This window comes from Sander lucioperca, chromosome 9 (genome assembly GCF_008315115.2).
Source record: "Sander lucioperca isolate FBNREF2018 chromosome 9, SLUC_FBN_1.2, whole genome shotgun sequence".
Lineage (NCBI taxonomy): Eukaryota > Metazoa > Chordata > Actinopteri > Perciformes > Percidae > Sander > Sander lucioperca.
The window spans coordinates 26,522,424-26,537,423 of record NC_050181.1 but is presented as its reverse complement, the minus strand read 5'-3'; the positions used below and the strand labels follow the sequence as shown (position 1 = coordinate 26,537,423).

Below are 15,000 nucleotides of genomic sequence, written 5' to 3'. Positions count from 1 at the left end.
CTGGTTAAAACCAAAGCCGCCATCCCCGGCGCTCGAGAGGACACCTGCCCGACACTGAGACTGCTCTTAACGGGCAACACGGAGCTCCGACTGGCGCTATAATAATATAACGCTGCGGTATCGCTGACTAGTCCGGCCGGAGGTTAAAACCGCCCGTCGCTCCTCACAAAGAAGAGATGCGTCTTTCTAGTTCCTTCTGACTCGCTCTTCCGGAATATCAGTGCTGACTTCAAAATAAAAGCCTGTGACGGTTGGCAACCAGTGTAAGGTGCATTACCGCCATCTACCGGACTAAATTGCGGAACAGGAGTTTAGCAGGAAAAAATAATTATGTAAAAAAATAAATACAACCGAAACAACCTAGCAAAATCAACTAAACAATTTAGGACGGACTAATCTAATTCAACCCTGTTCCCTTCAAATATTCCATACTTCCGGAATATCAGTGCTGACTTCAAAATAAGAGCCTGTTATTAATAATATGTAGATGAAAAATGGAAAAGAAGGTTTAGGTAGGTTAGAAATAAATTAGGTAGCCTACAAAAGATGGATAAAAATAGACATAATCCAATTTCATAAAAAAATAGAAAAAATGAAATATGTTAAAGGAAACTATTAATTAAAAAGTTGGATACAAAATATATTAAATAACAAATATAACAATTTACTTGAGTTTTTGTCATCATTTGATAACTTCTAATAAACTATTTGTGTAGGGGACATTCAAATTTGACTTTGGGCAAGTAAAAGTTTTTTTTGGTCAATTTTTTGGCGTTTTGGTCGCCTTTCTGTAGGTTTTTTTTCCCAAAGTTTTTGGCGTTTTTTCTGCCATTTGTAGGCCTTTGACGCCGAGTTTTTTTTCAATTTTTTTTTTTTTTTGTCTTTGTTCCGGAGTTATTTTTGGACAATAATTTTCAACATTTTTGTTGCTTTTTTATTTATTTTTTGGTCAATTTTTCGTGTTTTTTGTCGCCTTTCTAGAGTTTTTAGTCAAGGTTTTTGTCGTCTTTTCTGTCATTTGGAGCCTTCTGACGCAGAGTTGTTTTTTTTTTGACAATTTTTAAAATATTTTAGTTTTTTTGGGACAATTGTTTTTGAATATTTTTGTAGCTTTTAAAAAAAATTTTGACGAAGTTTTTCATTGCCTTTCTGGAAGAATTTTTTTTTTCTGAATTTTTTTTGTGTCTTTTTTTTTTCTACAATTTTTTTTCTGTTTTCTGTCGCTTTTTTCGAGTTTTTGGTTGGGTTTTTTGTCATGTTTTTGGACAATTTTTATGACATTTTTTGTCTCTTTTGTTCAAGTTTTTTGTCGGTTTTTTTTTTTCAACTTTTTTGTCTCTTTCCTAAACCCCTCGCCAAATACCCTCGCCTACATCTGTCCCAAAGCGAGGGGAAAACACTGGTCTTGTTGTATTAACCCTTGTGTTGTCCTCCCGGCTAAAGACATTTTGGACCTTTCTTCAACATTTTTCCTTCAAGGCTTACGGCACTATTCTGCCTATTGTCGCATTTTTATTTATTTTTTTAAGTTGTTTTTGTTGCTTTTTGACATTGTGTTGCTTTTTTTCTAAATTTTTGACCCTTTTTTCGACATTTTTGTCACTTTTACGTTTGATGCTTCCCCCCCACTACTACCAACTCATACAACCAGTTTTATTCTTGCAATTCATGGACACTAAAACATACTTTTTGAGTTTAAAAAGCAGAAATATGCTAAAAACAATTGAATAAAACACCCAAAATTCAATGACAATAGATCCTTCATTTTACTTGAGAAGAGCGTTAAATGGAACCACCCATGTTAATTTTTGGCAATTTGGTTGAAAGAAACCTAAATTGCTGATATAGACATTTTTTGAAAATGGTCAAATTTGACCCAAAGACAACAGGAGAGGTAAGTACTGTTTCCATGATGAAGAATGAAGTATAAATGTGCAGACTCCAGGCTGTATGAAGCCATATATACTGTATAAACTAACAGTATACAGTATATCTATGGTATGAAGCCATATATACTGTATAAACTAACAGTATACAGTATATCGATGGTATGAAGCCATATATACTGTATAAACTGACAGTATACAGTATATCGATGGTATGAAGCCATATATACTGTATAAACTGACAGTATACAGTATATCTATGGTATGACGCCATATATACTGTATAAACTGACAGTATACAGTATATCGATGGTATGAAGCCATATATACTGTATAAACTAACAGTATACAGTATATCTATGGTATGAAGCTGCCAGTTCGCTCAGTCAGTGTCAGTGTGTGAGTATTTGTCCAGTCAGCCGGTGTTTCTCTGAGCTTCTATTGTGTGACGGCCGTTTGTTGTTTATTGTGTTGGACATTGTGTGTGTGTGTGTGTGTGTCGGGATAGACAACAGTCTGACACAGACACACAGCACACACACGATCACGTCATCGGTCAGTCGCTAGATGCTTCTCTGGTGCTCCTCTCCTGTGTAATGTACATACATTTAGGGAGTATAGTGATACAAAATCCAAGAAGTAATGAAGTTGATCATACTGATAAATTCTTCCAGAAAGAATAGTTCTCAACTGTGTATAAGAAAAAGATGTCTTGCTTTCTTTATTGTTTAAAGCAGGGGTCTTCAACGTTTTTTAAGCCAAGGACCCCTAAACTGAAAGAGGGACTGATCAGGGACCCCTACTACATGTTGTATAAAATATATTAAACTGGGCCTACAATAACGTGTAGGGCGGCCTAAAGCCTTTATACATACTTTTTTTTTGCATAGAATCCTAAGCTATTAAAAAAGCCTAATAATTGCCTGATTCAGTCCCTCCAGAAAAACGTGATTATGCAATCGCATAATTCAATGCATAATCAGCCAAAGTCTGCATATTTATGCGGGGGGGCCGCATTTTTTCAAATACGCCGCACTTTCGCCATATAAATTGTCGATTTCCACGCAAAATACGCGGTGCTTGCATGATTTCATAATCCCCGCATTTTCGTTGCAAAAAAAGTCCCATATATCTCAGCAGAAAGTTGAAAAATGTTGCGTTTACTTCACACAAGAGCAGCCGTTTTCCCCTGTTGCCATGGGAACGTTATGAAGTGACGTAATTACGCGACGTGAACATCATCGAAAAGCTGCAAACCCCGCGATGAAGCCATGATGGAACCGCAATTTTTGCAAGTTCCCGCAATTTCATCGCATAAAATTGCATGAATATCCCGCATATTCCATCGCATTTAAGAAAACGTGACGCATAATCAAGGATTTTTGCCCGCAACAAACACACAAAAAACTCCACATTTTTCTGGAAGGACTGGTGATTTTATAAATCATGTTTTAATGTTAAACATACATGTGGCCCAGTGAATCCTTACTATGAACTGTATCTGTGGATGGCCTTAGTTAATATCTTACCTATAGGCCAGTAAGCCTATCATTAGTGGGGAGTTATATTTGCTAATAACATGTTGGACTCATGTTAAGACTAACAATAATTTGGAGGCCCCCCTGCATTGACTCTGAGGACCCCCTAGGGGTCCCGGACCCCCTGTTGAAGATCCCTGGTTTAGGGGGCCGATCACCGAGGATGCTGTGTGGACTAGCCAGACCTTCCTCCGCAGCGCTGTGGAGGAAGGTCTGTCAACGAGAGACATAATAGCCTACTTACTGTGTCTCCTTGAGTTTAGGGCAAAAAAAAAAATAATGATTATTCTCAATCTAGTTTACTTTGTCGATCATTTTCTCAATTAATCTTCTGGTCTGTAAAATGTCAGAAAATGAGAAACTGGGATGGACATTTTTCACCTTTAGCACAACTATCTCCATATTTGAGTGGCTGAAAGCAGCCTTTTCTGTCATTTTTTCTTGAAAAAAATACTTTAAAGATCGACTGATTATTAAAATAGTTTGATCGATTGGTCGAGGAGTCGTTGCAGTCTGGTGATGCGAGACTACCTGGAAATGTACTTCCGCTGAGCCAGACTCTCGTCTGTAGAGTTGTACTTGGTGTCCACTAATTCTGCGTCTATAATTTAAGCAAAGCACATTGTTCATCTGAGATTGCACGCTTTTAATTCCAGATACACGCCAACTAATCAACATTTACATGCTTCTCTTACAGGTGTTGGAATCACATGACTGAAATATCCTCTACAGGCCTAGTGGATGTAATGAAGCTCGGTTGCTAAAAGTTGCATTTTGGGCCATTTTTAATAATCAGCATTAATTAGCTCATTTAGGGGTCAACACCGCAGGTGACCTAGCCTGGTCCTACCAGACTCTGGTCCATTAGCCTGGTCCTACCAGACTCTGGTCCATTAGCCTGGTCCTACCAGACTCTGGTCCATTAGCCTGGTCCTACCAGACTCTGGTCCACTAGCTTGGTCCTACCAGACTCTGGTACACTAGCCTGGTCCTACCAGACTCTGGTCCACTAGCTTGGTCCTACCAGACTCTGGTACACTAGCCTGGTCCTACCAGACTATGGTCCACTAGCCTGGTCCTACTAGACTCTGGTACACTAGCCTGGTCCTACCAGACTCTGGTCCACACTAGCCTGGTCCTACCAGACTCTGGTCCACACTAGCCTGGTTCTACCAGACTCTGGTCCATTAGCCTGGTCCTACCAGACTCTGGTAGGTGTCTCCGTGACACGCGGGAAGAATGGGACGGAAAAGAAGAAAGCGACTTTAGGAAACTTGACATGCGGGACCCGATCCCCGGTCTCCTGGGTGAAAGTCCTGTGTTTGACCGTCCATCCACGTGCTGAACGCAAGAAGCGTCAAACAGCTTTTACTCCACATGACGATGCCCCAGAAATGCTGTGTCACCTTAATGAGCTAATTATGCTAATTACTAAAACTGCCCAAAATGCAACTTTAAGCCACCGAGCTTAATATCATCCACCAGGGCTGTGGGTGATATTTCACTCAGGAAACAACTTTTCCTCCGGGCTGTAAAGGGGTTTCCAGTGGACTAGAAGTACAGTGAAGTGGACCCAAAACAACCCACAGTTCTGGATCAGGTTGTAGTCCCATGTATCAGGTTGTAGTCCCATGTATCAGGTTGTAGTCCCAAGGCAGTTCAGATGGTTTAAATATTCACAGCCTGATAAACTTAAAACAGTCGTATCTTTTGATCATCTTTTCAATGGAAAAGCACCGTTCTTTAAAACATCTTCAACCTTCAATTTAATTTAAATTTAAACTACGGTATTTTTATAACTCGACACAAAACCCGGTTTCTCTGTTTTTGTGTCTAAGTGACTGACTGAAACAGCATTTATTTTTTAAAAATTGGTCCAGTATTGAGCAAGACGGCTGCATCGAAACAAGCTGCACGGAAAAGCATCTTCAATTTCTGTCCACTAAAAGTTCTGTTGTTGCCGCTGACAGACTCAGGTTATTATTCTAAGTGTCTGACAACATTATGAAAGGATCCCTACAGAGATAGACCTTTTAGTTAAAGAGTAAGATCCTTTTAGTTTAACATGAAACAGCCCCGAAATCACCATCACCAAACCCACCAGACTCCATGTAAATAATCAGGACTTTTATCATCATAAAACACACTTCATTCAAAGTGGACAGAAACAAAATAAAACTACCAAAAGCCGTCTTGGTTCATCTTTCCACTGTTCCAACAATCACCACTCTGGTTTGGTTGAAATAAACTCTTAATTCACCCATTTACATGTGGAGATATGCTGGCTCTATACACGCTAAAAGTACTGATTATTTACATGGAGTCTGGTGGAAATATGCTGGCTCTATACACGCTAAAAGTAGTGATTATTTACATGGAGTCTGGTGGAAATATGCTGGCTCTATACACACTAAAAGTCCTGATTATTTACATGGAGTCTGGTGGGTTTGGTGATGGTGATTTCGGGGCTGTTTCATGTTAAACTAAAAGGATCTTACTCTTTAACAAAAAGGTCTATCTCTGTAGGGATCCTTTCATAATGTTGTCAGACCCTTAGAATAATAATCTGAGTCTGTCAGCAGCAAAAACAGAACTTTTAGTGGACGCTGACTGATGCTGAACAAATCTATATCCCAACTGCAGAGCTCTCGCTTAATACTGGACCAATGTCAAAGATTGTTGTTCCCATCAGTCACTTAGACACAAAAACATAGGAACATAGGTTGAAAAATACTGAAGTTACCCATTAAATGATTCCAGTAACAGTAGTGAGGTTGTGGTCGATCCCAGTTTGGCGTACAGTAGCATCAGTGCACGTGTTTCAGTGTTTGTGTTAAACGTGAACGGCGCTCTGCTCGGCCACGTGGTGTTTCTGCTGATGGATCCTCAGGTTCTGCTTCCCGGCGAACCTCTTCCCGCAGTGCTCGCAGGCGAACGGCCGCTCCCCGGTGTGGACGCTCTGGTGCGTCTTCAGATGTCCTGACTGCGTGAAGCGCTTCCCGCACTGGGCGCAGCTGTACGGCCGCTCGCCCGTGTGGACGCGCACGTGCGTCTCCAGGCTCCGGGAAGAGGTGAAGCACTTCCCGCAGTAGCTGCAGACAAAGCGCCGGTCGCTGCAGAACCTGTATCCGCCGAGACCGAGCGCCAAGGGGAAACCCGAAACGCTCATTTCTGACACGTTGTCCAGCAGCGCGGTCCGGTGAGGGGCGGGCGCCATGCTCGGCAGGCTCTGATTGGTCCACGAGGAGCATGGGTCCGGCTCTGTGTTGTAGCGGAGGGAGCTGATCAGAGACGGGCCCCGCTTCAGCTCGGACGTCCCAGCAGGCAGCGGGGCGGCGAGGCTTCCTCCAGACCCGAGGGAGGCGGGCGTCCTCGTCTGGGCCACAGGCGGAGCCTCACAGTCCGACTCCAAGACCAAGTCGAACACGGCGTCTGGAGAGCGGCTGTCGGCGTGCCCCGAGGCGCCCGGAGAGCCCGGTGCACTGTGGGATTCTTGGCGCTCTGCCGGCCCGTCGCTGCTCTGATCCCACAGCCTCAGGACGGCCGCCGAGGCCGGGGTCAGCGTCCCAGAGGGGCCTTCTTCACCGTCGTCGGGATCTGGCAGCCGCACCTCCGTTCCTTCAGAAACACAAATCAACAGACGCAGATCAACGCAGAGTTTAAACCAGCAGCAGAACAACTCGACTTCCAGGAGGGAACCAAAATGTGATTTAAAAAAAAAAAAAATCAATATATTTTTTTACTTTCCAAAATCTATGTGCGGTTTCTCCTTCTTTCACCACAGACAGACAGTCCTTCCAGAAAAATGTGGAGTTTTTTTGTGATTGTTGCGGGCAAACATCCTTGATTATGCGGCACGTTTTCTTAAAAAATGCGATGGAATATGCGGGATATTTATGCAATTTTATGCGATGAAATTGCGGGAACTTGCAAAAACTGCGGTTCCATCATGGCTTCATCGCGGGGTTTGCAGCTTTTCGATGATGTTCACGTCGCGTAATTACGTCACTTCATAACGTTCCCATGGCAACAGGGGAAAACGGCTGCTCTTGTGTGAAGTAAACGCAACATTTTTCAACTTTCTGCTAAGATATATGGGACTTTTTAGCAGCGAAAATGCGGGGATTATGAAATCATGCAAGCCCCGCATATTTTGCGCGAAATCTGCAATTTATGCGGCGAAAGTGCGGCGTATTTGAAAAAAATGCGCCCCCGCATAAATATGCAGACTTTGGCTGATTATGCATTGAATTATGCGATCGCATAATCACGTTTTTCTGGAGGGACTGGACAGACAAACACGACAGCAGAACAGAACAGGCCTCGTTAATGAGGCTGACAGACAGGCAGAGAGGAAGAACGTGTTGATGGCGATTAGGGCTGAACGGCTAACCGGAGCTAACCGCTAATCAGAGCTAATCGTTGCTAACCGAGCCTTCAGTTCTGTGTGTCTGTATTCATTAACTGCATGTATGGACTCAAGCCCGAATAAAACCCTTCATTTTATTAAAATGGCTGTAAACGTTTTAAACTACAACTCAGAGTTGTTTGAGTGACAGAAATCTGCTCAAGGTACGACGTAGCGTTAGCGTGCTAGTTGATGCTTTCTCTGCGGAGTGCAGACTGATTTGCTCTCGCGAGTCATGTGACCAAATCGCAGCCTTTGCGATTAGGAAATCGCGTTTTAACATATCGCGATATTATCGCAAATGCAATTAATCGTTCAGCCCTAATGGCGATGTAATTACGGCATAACGTGTCATACTGAAATTTGTGAATGTGAATGCAGAAGGCAATTTTTTTTATTGTGCATGTCTCAGGCTGTACCACCTAGTGTCCTCCAGTCTGTCCCCTGAGCTAGCTGTCTCAGGCTGTACCACCTAGTGTCCTCCAGTCTGTCCCCTGAGCTAGCTGTCTCAGGCTGTACCACCTAGTGTCCTCCAGTCTGTCCCCTGAGCTAGCTGTCTCAGGCTGTACCACCTAGTGTCCTACAGTCTGTCCCCTGAGCTAGCTGCAACAGCCTGAAGCGTATAAAGTAAGATGTAAACAGTAAGTAAGGAACTTGTAAACAAAATAAGACAATCAGCTAGTAGTGTGATATGGGAGACAAGCGCTGTTCTCATATGTGAATACACAGATCAGGGGTGTTAAAAAAAGCCTGTTTGGCCAAACTTACTACGTGTGGCATTGGAGTCTTTAAAAAAAGTCACAGTTGGTGTAAAAGTTGCCTCAAACCTGCTTTCATCTTTTCAATCATCTGTGATTTTATTTCGTAGCCTGATGTTTGTTACAGTGAGTATTTGGGTTGCACGATATTGACAAAATGTGATATTGCGATAGATTATGAATATTGCAATATCGATATTAATTTCAATATTTTTAAACGTACAACACAAGGTTTATTTCAACTAACTGTCATATTGGACTGGTCCAACATGAATAAATACAGACGGAGAGAACGGGACGCAGCGCTCCACAAAATAAAAAAAAAAACATTGCATACTTACTGCGACACTTTCGATATATTGCGATAACGATATTGAGTCGATATATCTTGCACCCCTAGTGACTATGGCAGTGAATTACGTGTTAGCGCCTGGATAAATATGGTAACAATCGGTGTGTTTTTCCTCTCTTACCGTCCTGGTTGAGAAGCAGCTCGTCTGTGGCGTAGCTGGCGTTCGCCTCTTCTTTTACGGTTTCTTCCTTTATCAAAACAACATCTGGATCATTCGGCTCCTCTGCAGCTCCCGTCAAAGGATCCTGAGGGTAGAAAACGATGAACACACACCTGCCATTTAACGTCCTGTTGTCCTCGTGTCAAACCTGACCCGTTTCCAAAATCTTTCTTTATCAGAACTACGACAAAAGAACGTTGAAAAAAGTGACTAATGTTGGAAAAAGCTACAAAAATGCAGGGAAAAAATCTGCAGTTTTTTCATCAAAAACATCGCTAAAGGTGACGAAAGCTTGTTAAAAAAATTGGGGGAAAAAAGTGAGAAAAAAAAACATCGGAAAACGCGACAAAAAACCTTTTTTTTTAAACGCTGAGAAAAGTGACAAAAAACCCATCAAAAACATCGCCAAAGGTGACAAAAACTTGTTAAACAAAGTGACAAAAAAATTGGGAAAAAATGGGGAAAAAACAACGCAAAAAACATCACAAAAAACATCGCAAAAAACATTGCAAAAAAACATCGCAAAAAACATCACAAAAAACATCGCAAAAAACATCGCAAAAAAACATCGGAAAAAAACATCACAAAAAACATTTATTTATTTTTAAACGTGGAAAAAAGTGACAAAAAACCCATCAAAAACATCGCCAAAGGTGACAAAAACTTGTTAAACAAAGTGACAAAAAAATTGGGAAAAAACATTGGAAAAAGCGACAAAACACGACAAAACACAATTTAAAAAAACGGCAAAAAAGTGACCAAAAAAATTTGAATAAAATCGACAAAAATGTCAAAGTGTAGAAAAAGAACAACAAAATGTTGAAATTTCGACCCAGAAAAACACAAAGTTGCACGGTCAAAAAAAATCAAAGGGTTAAAAAAAAAAAATCAAAATTGTGCAAAAAAAATTAATTCACATTCGAATCGCGATTCAAGCTCTACCGATTCAAAATCGATTCATAGAATTCCAAAAATGTATTGATTTTTATTATATTGTATGTCTACTGCAATCACATGGGAAAAGTAACTACATTTACATACTGGGAATCGATGTTGAATCGAATCTTGAGCCTAAAAATCGAATCGTGACATTTTCTGAATCGTGCACCCCTAGTCAACGGGAAGACACAACTCAAGGGTTAACTTACTCTGGGAGACTTTAACTTATGGTTACACATGTGCCGAACCAGACGGTCACAGCACAATTAACTATTTTTACCCAAAATGTCACTTACAGTGTGACATTTGTGCACCAAACCGCCTCCAAAAAGCTGCACACTTTAACAAAGGCAGCCGAGGTGATGCATTTAGGGCCAAATTATCTCTTTATACATTGCTCTGGAACAATTTTGAGCGTCACTGTACAGAAAGCTGAGTTTGTTCTGAACATGTTGAATGAAACACACAGGGATCAGTTATATGCAAATACCCTTAACGGCTCTGACACACCAACCCGAAAATCGGCCGTTGGACAGTCTGGCGAGGTCGGTGACTCGAGTCTGTTCGGTGTGTTCCGTGCCGTCGTCCGTCCGAGGAGCCGTCGGCCTTCATTTTGGCCGACCTGACTTGCTGGGTCAGAGACAGGGCAGTCGGACTCAATGACCAATCTGATTGGTGGAGAGCTAACCCGGAAATAACAAGCGGGATGAGTGTGACGCACGCCTCTCAAAATCTGACGAAAATCCTTTAAACTGACCTTTGTTGATCTGAAATGAAGACAGATTCAGCAACTGCACGGCCTATTTCTCTCTTAAAATGTTTTCAGAAACACATTTCGGTGAACTATTTTAGGAAAATATGAGATCGTATTCCGAACGTTTCGCCATTAATGGCCGGTTTAAAAATCCAGGAGCAGCCAGACCCACGTGGCGCGTTCGTACAATCAGCTGCCGGTTTTCATTTTTTGGGCGACAATACAGAGTAGCGCCGCCTGCTGTTATGGAGACGTATTGTATCTCGCACACGCACAGAACGTAGCTCAAGTCGGCGTCTCTTCAGTGTGTTCTGAGGCACTTTTTGACCAACTCGGGGAGGCAGTCAGTCCGCCTTGGGTTGGTGTGTCAGGGGCTTAAAAGGAGAATTCAAGAAGATATCTTAAAATGCCTTCAGACCTCAGAGGGCTGAGTGCCTCAGTGGCTGTTTGAATTTGAATTCGAGCCGCGCCGAAAACGCGGGCATGCTAGAAATAGGACCGACGCCTATTTTTCACGCAACACGCAACCTGTTGGAAGCGTTTCCAGGCAAAATAGAATACGAAAAGATGTTTATATGTAATTTTGACACAAATACATATTAATAAATGACATTTTGATGTTTGAAAGTCTCAAGGTTTTAACATATTGTAAATGCAGAACTCCTTTTTAAAATTGTATTTCAATTGGATTCTGATAAAACAATAACATGGACTTTATTATCTCAGGAAAGGGAATTGAAATATAAAAATATTGTGTATATATATTGAAATATGTGCAAACAAATGTACTAAACACAAAAATATTGACAAAATAAAGTTGAAGAACATGCTATTATTTCATTTTATCAATGGGAAACATCCATGTGTACAGACAAAGCTAGCAGCAGCAGCGCCACATCAGACACGTTTCTGGTGTGTAAAGACATAGAAAACGCCACGCAGCCGCCACACAACTGACACGCCACGCTCACGCCACGCAGCCAGTGTGCAGGAGGCCTAAGTGTTCAAGCGGAGAGGAAATGTTGGGGAAACCCTTTGGATGTCCTCTCACCTGGTTGGTTGAAGACGTCAGCTCTGTCGTAGCCTCCAACGCAGGGACCCTCCCACTGCTTTTGACATTTCCTTTTTGCTGTTTGGCCCCCACTGCAGCTGGTAACGCATGTTCTGGGTGAATAAACAAAAGGACAAGTTACTATCGGTTCATCATATGGGTTAAAGGAGACCACCGAGGGTCTCTGCAGGGGTTCTCATTGGGTTTCAGTGATCTCAGTGGGAGGCTGACTGCAGTAACGCCAGGTAAGTAGTAAGTACATACGTACTTACTATGTATAATTAATGTGTAGTTAACTTATTTGAGTATAATTTCTTTGTTTAAAAAAAAAAAAAAAAAAAAGAGGGTTGTGGAAAAAGCAAGGAACTTGGTTCAGTATACAAACTATTTTTAAGTTGTTTTACTTTTCTGTGCTGTCACATGCTCTCAATTATGTGTCTCTGTGGAATTTCTGAATTATCTAGGTCAAGTCTTCAATTCGGCATATATGGGGGGGGGGGTGTTTATATAAATAAATGGCAAGTTTGAGTTAAGCCTCTCTTCTCACTTGCTGTAACTCTGTTGAACGTTAACTGCTGACTGTATATCCTGTGGTAGTTAAAGAGACACTGTGATGGACAGCTGAGAAAGTTGACATTGAGTGCTATTTTGAGTTGTATATCTATGCCGAATTATTAAATGATAGCCTGTCTGAGACAAAAACCGTATCGGAACACACTCACCATTGCCAATCTGTAAGGAAACTTTAAAATGTACAGTTTTCCTATGGAGTTTGGTGTGTAGCGCCAAACATAAACATTCTAAATGGCCCAAGTTGATTTTCCGGTTGGCAGTGTGAATGACATCAACTGACAGGAAGGCTGTTGCCTAGCAATGGAATTCCATTGAAAAGGTCTAATGTTACATATCGTGCCGGTGCCACCATCATCATCGGTGTTATTGTCATAAAATGCAAATGACGGGACAGCATCCCCCGCCATGCCCCCCAAAACTCACCGACAGTAAAATCCACAAACCCCTCGCCGGCTGCCTCCAGCATCGCGTGGTTCCCCCCTCTGTGTCCCCCCCGGGCGAGCACGTTCTCGACCAGCTCCAGCTTCCTCCGCAGCGCCTCTTTCTCCCGGTGGCTGCGCGTTATCTCCACCCGTAACACGGCGTAGCTGTCGTCCACCAGCTCGCAGATCTCCGCCACCGCCGCTCTGCTCAGAGCCTCCATGATGGACGACAGCTGGGAGTGAAACGCCGTGTAGCTTGTCATCGTGAACACGCGGAGGTGAAAGTGAAAACGACAACAACAAACCGCCAAAAGACGTGAATTAAATTAACATTAGAAAAACACTCTGCGCACTCAGGGGGGGAGAGGAGAACAACGGCCGCTGAGCGCCAGGAGGTTAATTCTTCCGTGTTTTTAACCGAGCAGTGAGTGCTCTGGCCAGGAAACGGATGGATGAATGCTGCGGTTGTTATATTGTTTGTTGTTAGTCGGGTTTCTCCGGTTTCCTCTCCTCAGTCAGCGTACCGCTGAACAACCTCCGTAATGCCACTTTCAAAATAAAAGCTCAAAGTGGATGTATTAACCCTACTGTTGTCCTCGGGTCAAATTTGACCCGTTTACAAAATCTTTCTCTATCAGAACTACAACAAAAGAACGTTGAAAAAAGTGACCAATGTTGGAAAAAACTAAAAAAATGCAGGAAAAAAATCCGCAATTTTTCCATCAAAAACATCAGGTGACAAAAGCTTGTTAAAAAATTGGGGGGAAAAGTGAAAAAAAAAAAAACATCGGAAAACGCGACAAAAAACTTGTTAAAAAATCGACAAAACATTTATTTATTTTTTTAAACGCTGAAAAAAGTGACAAAAAAAACATCAAAAACATCCCCAAAGGTGACAAAAACTTTTTAAACAAAGTGACAAAAAAAGTGGGGAAAAAACATCGGAAAAAGCGACAAAACACTCGTTAAACTGACAAAAACATAATTAAAAAAACGCCAAAAAAGTGAGAAAACAAAATGTTGGAAAAAACTACAAAAATGCAGGGAAAAAAAATCAGCATTTTTTTTTTCATCAAAAACATCGCTAAAGGTGACAAAAGCTTGTTAAAAAAATTGGGGAAAAAAGTGGGAAAAAAAACATCGGAAAACGCGACAAAAAACTTTTTAAAAACATTTTAAAAAAAAACATAAAAGTGACAATAATTGGGAAGAAAGTGACAAAACAAAAATAATAAAATCGACAAAAACGTCGAGAAAAGTGGAGAAAAATAACAACAAAATGTTGAAATTTCGACCCAGAAAAACACACAGTTGCACGGTCGACGGGAAGACAGCACAAGATAAATGTACTTTTCTTCTTTATGGTTTATTGGCGGTTGGCAAACCAACTAAAATGTGAATTTCCGCCACCAACTGGACCGAGTTGTGAACGAGAAATAAATGCAGAAAATAATAATGTTTTTAAATTTCTTTTAAATGCTGTTTTCCCCAAAACCCTGACAGTGAAAAGCTGTGGTGGTTTTCCCATAGACTGGGGGTTTCCTCAAGAAATGAAGCCTCCATATCTCGAATTTCATGTTTTAAAAAAAATAAAAAGCAGCCCTCGTCGTATTTATTTTCAGCTATATTTCTAGTTTAGGTAATTTCCTATTGCACTCGAACGCAGCACCGACTCGGTCTCTACGGCAACGCCTGACAACAGAGAGGAAGATGGTTTACAGTAAGTTTTAAAAACCACGAATTACTCAAAATAACTTTCAATAAAACTGTAGAACATTTCTCTGCATTTCTACGGTTGTGAACTACTGTTATTTGTAAATTAACCTTTCTAATTTATGTTTTTAGCGAGATAGCTGTGTAGTTTGGGACGTTAGTGTTTTTGAACTAACGTTAACGTCAACGGTTGTTCAAGAACGTTACGTAGCTAGTTAACGGTTGGTCAAGAACGTTAGCTAGTTAGCGGTTGTGTTCATGCTCGGACACGTTTTTGCTAATGGTTATGAAAATGTCCGTTTAAGTACGAATATAAATTATTCTGTAGATTTAATGGTGTAAAACCAAAGTGTAACGTCTTACCTTTCTGATGTGAATATCGTTTAACCATTTACTTCAGCTTTGACTTTACAAGAGTCGGCAAAAGGAAGCTTATACCTGTGAAT

At 41.4% G+C, this 15,000-nt stretch overlaps 3 protein-coding genes across 3 annotated transcripts in view; 1 reads left to right on the top strand and 2 right to left on the bottom strand.

Annotated features, from left to right (window-relative positions):
- The window catches only part of LOC116045172 (zinc finger protein 316-like), a 16,347-nt gene extending 16,117 nt beyond the window's left edge, over nt 1–230 (bottom strand). The window contains exon 1 of the mRNA XM_031292694.2: nt 1–230. This exon is cut by the window's left edge and continues 343 nt beyond it. Coding sequence (XP_031148554.2) covers nt 1–23 — 23 coding nt within the window. The 5' untranslated portion in view covers nt 24–230.
- Nucleotides 231–5,968: 5,738 nt separating this feature from the next.
- si:dkey-7l6.3 (zinc finger and SCAN domain-containing protein 5C) lies at nt 5,969–13,370 on the bottom strand. The gene is made up of 4 exons (XM_031292420.2): nt 12,843–13,370; nt 11,847–11,959; nt 9,064–9,187; nt 5,969–7,042 (listed from the first exon to the last, which is right to left on the bottom strand). The coding sequence occupies exons 1-4, from the start codon at nt 13,102–13,104 to the stop codon at nt 6,258–6,260; spliced, it is 1,284 nt and encodes a 427-aa protein (XP_031148280.1). The 5' UTR covers nt 13,105–13,370; the 3' UTR covers nt 5,969–6,257.
- A 1,100-nt stretch (nt 13,371–14,470) lies between these two features.
- lrrc6 (leucine rich repeat containing 6) overlaps nt 14,471–15,000 on the top strand; it is a 71,130-nt gene continuing 70,600 nt past the window's right edge. Inside the window, exon 1 of the mRNA XM_031292417.2 lies at nt 14,471–14,561. Coding sequence (XP_031148277.1) covers nt 14,552–14,561 — 10 coding nt within the window. The 5' untranslated portion in view covers nt 14,471–14,551. The remainder of the gene's footprint in view (nt 14,562–15,000) is intronic.

Bases quoted from the DNA above. Each gene is read 5' to 3' on its own strand.
- si:dkey-7l6.3 (XM_031292420.2), bottom strand. From the start codon at position 13,104: ATGACAAGCTACACGGCGTTTCACTCCCAGCTGTCGTCCATCATGGAG. The intron at 9,188-11,846 runs GTGAGAGGACAT...TTCTACCCTCAG, and splicing joins TGACGTCTTCAACCAACCAG to GATCCTTTGACGGGAGCTGC. The intron at 7,043-9,063 runs GTAAGAGAGGAA...GTGTTTCTGAAG, and splicing joins GCTGCTTCTCAACCAGGACG to GAACGGAGGTGCGGCTGCCA.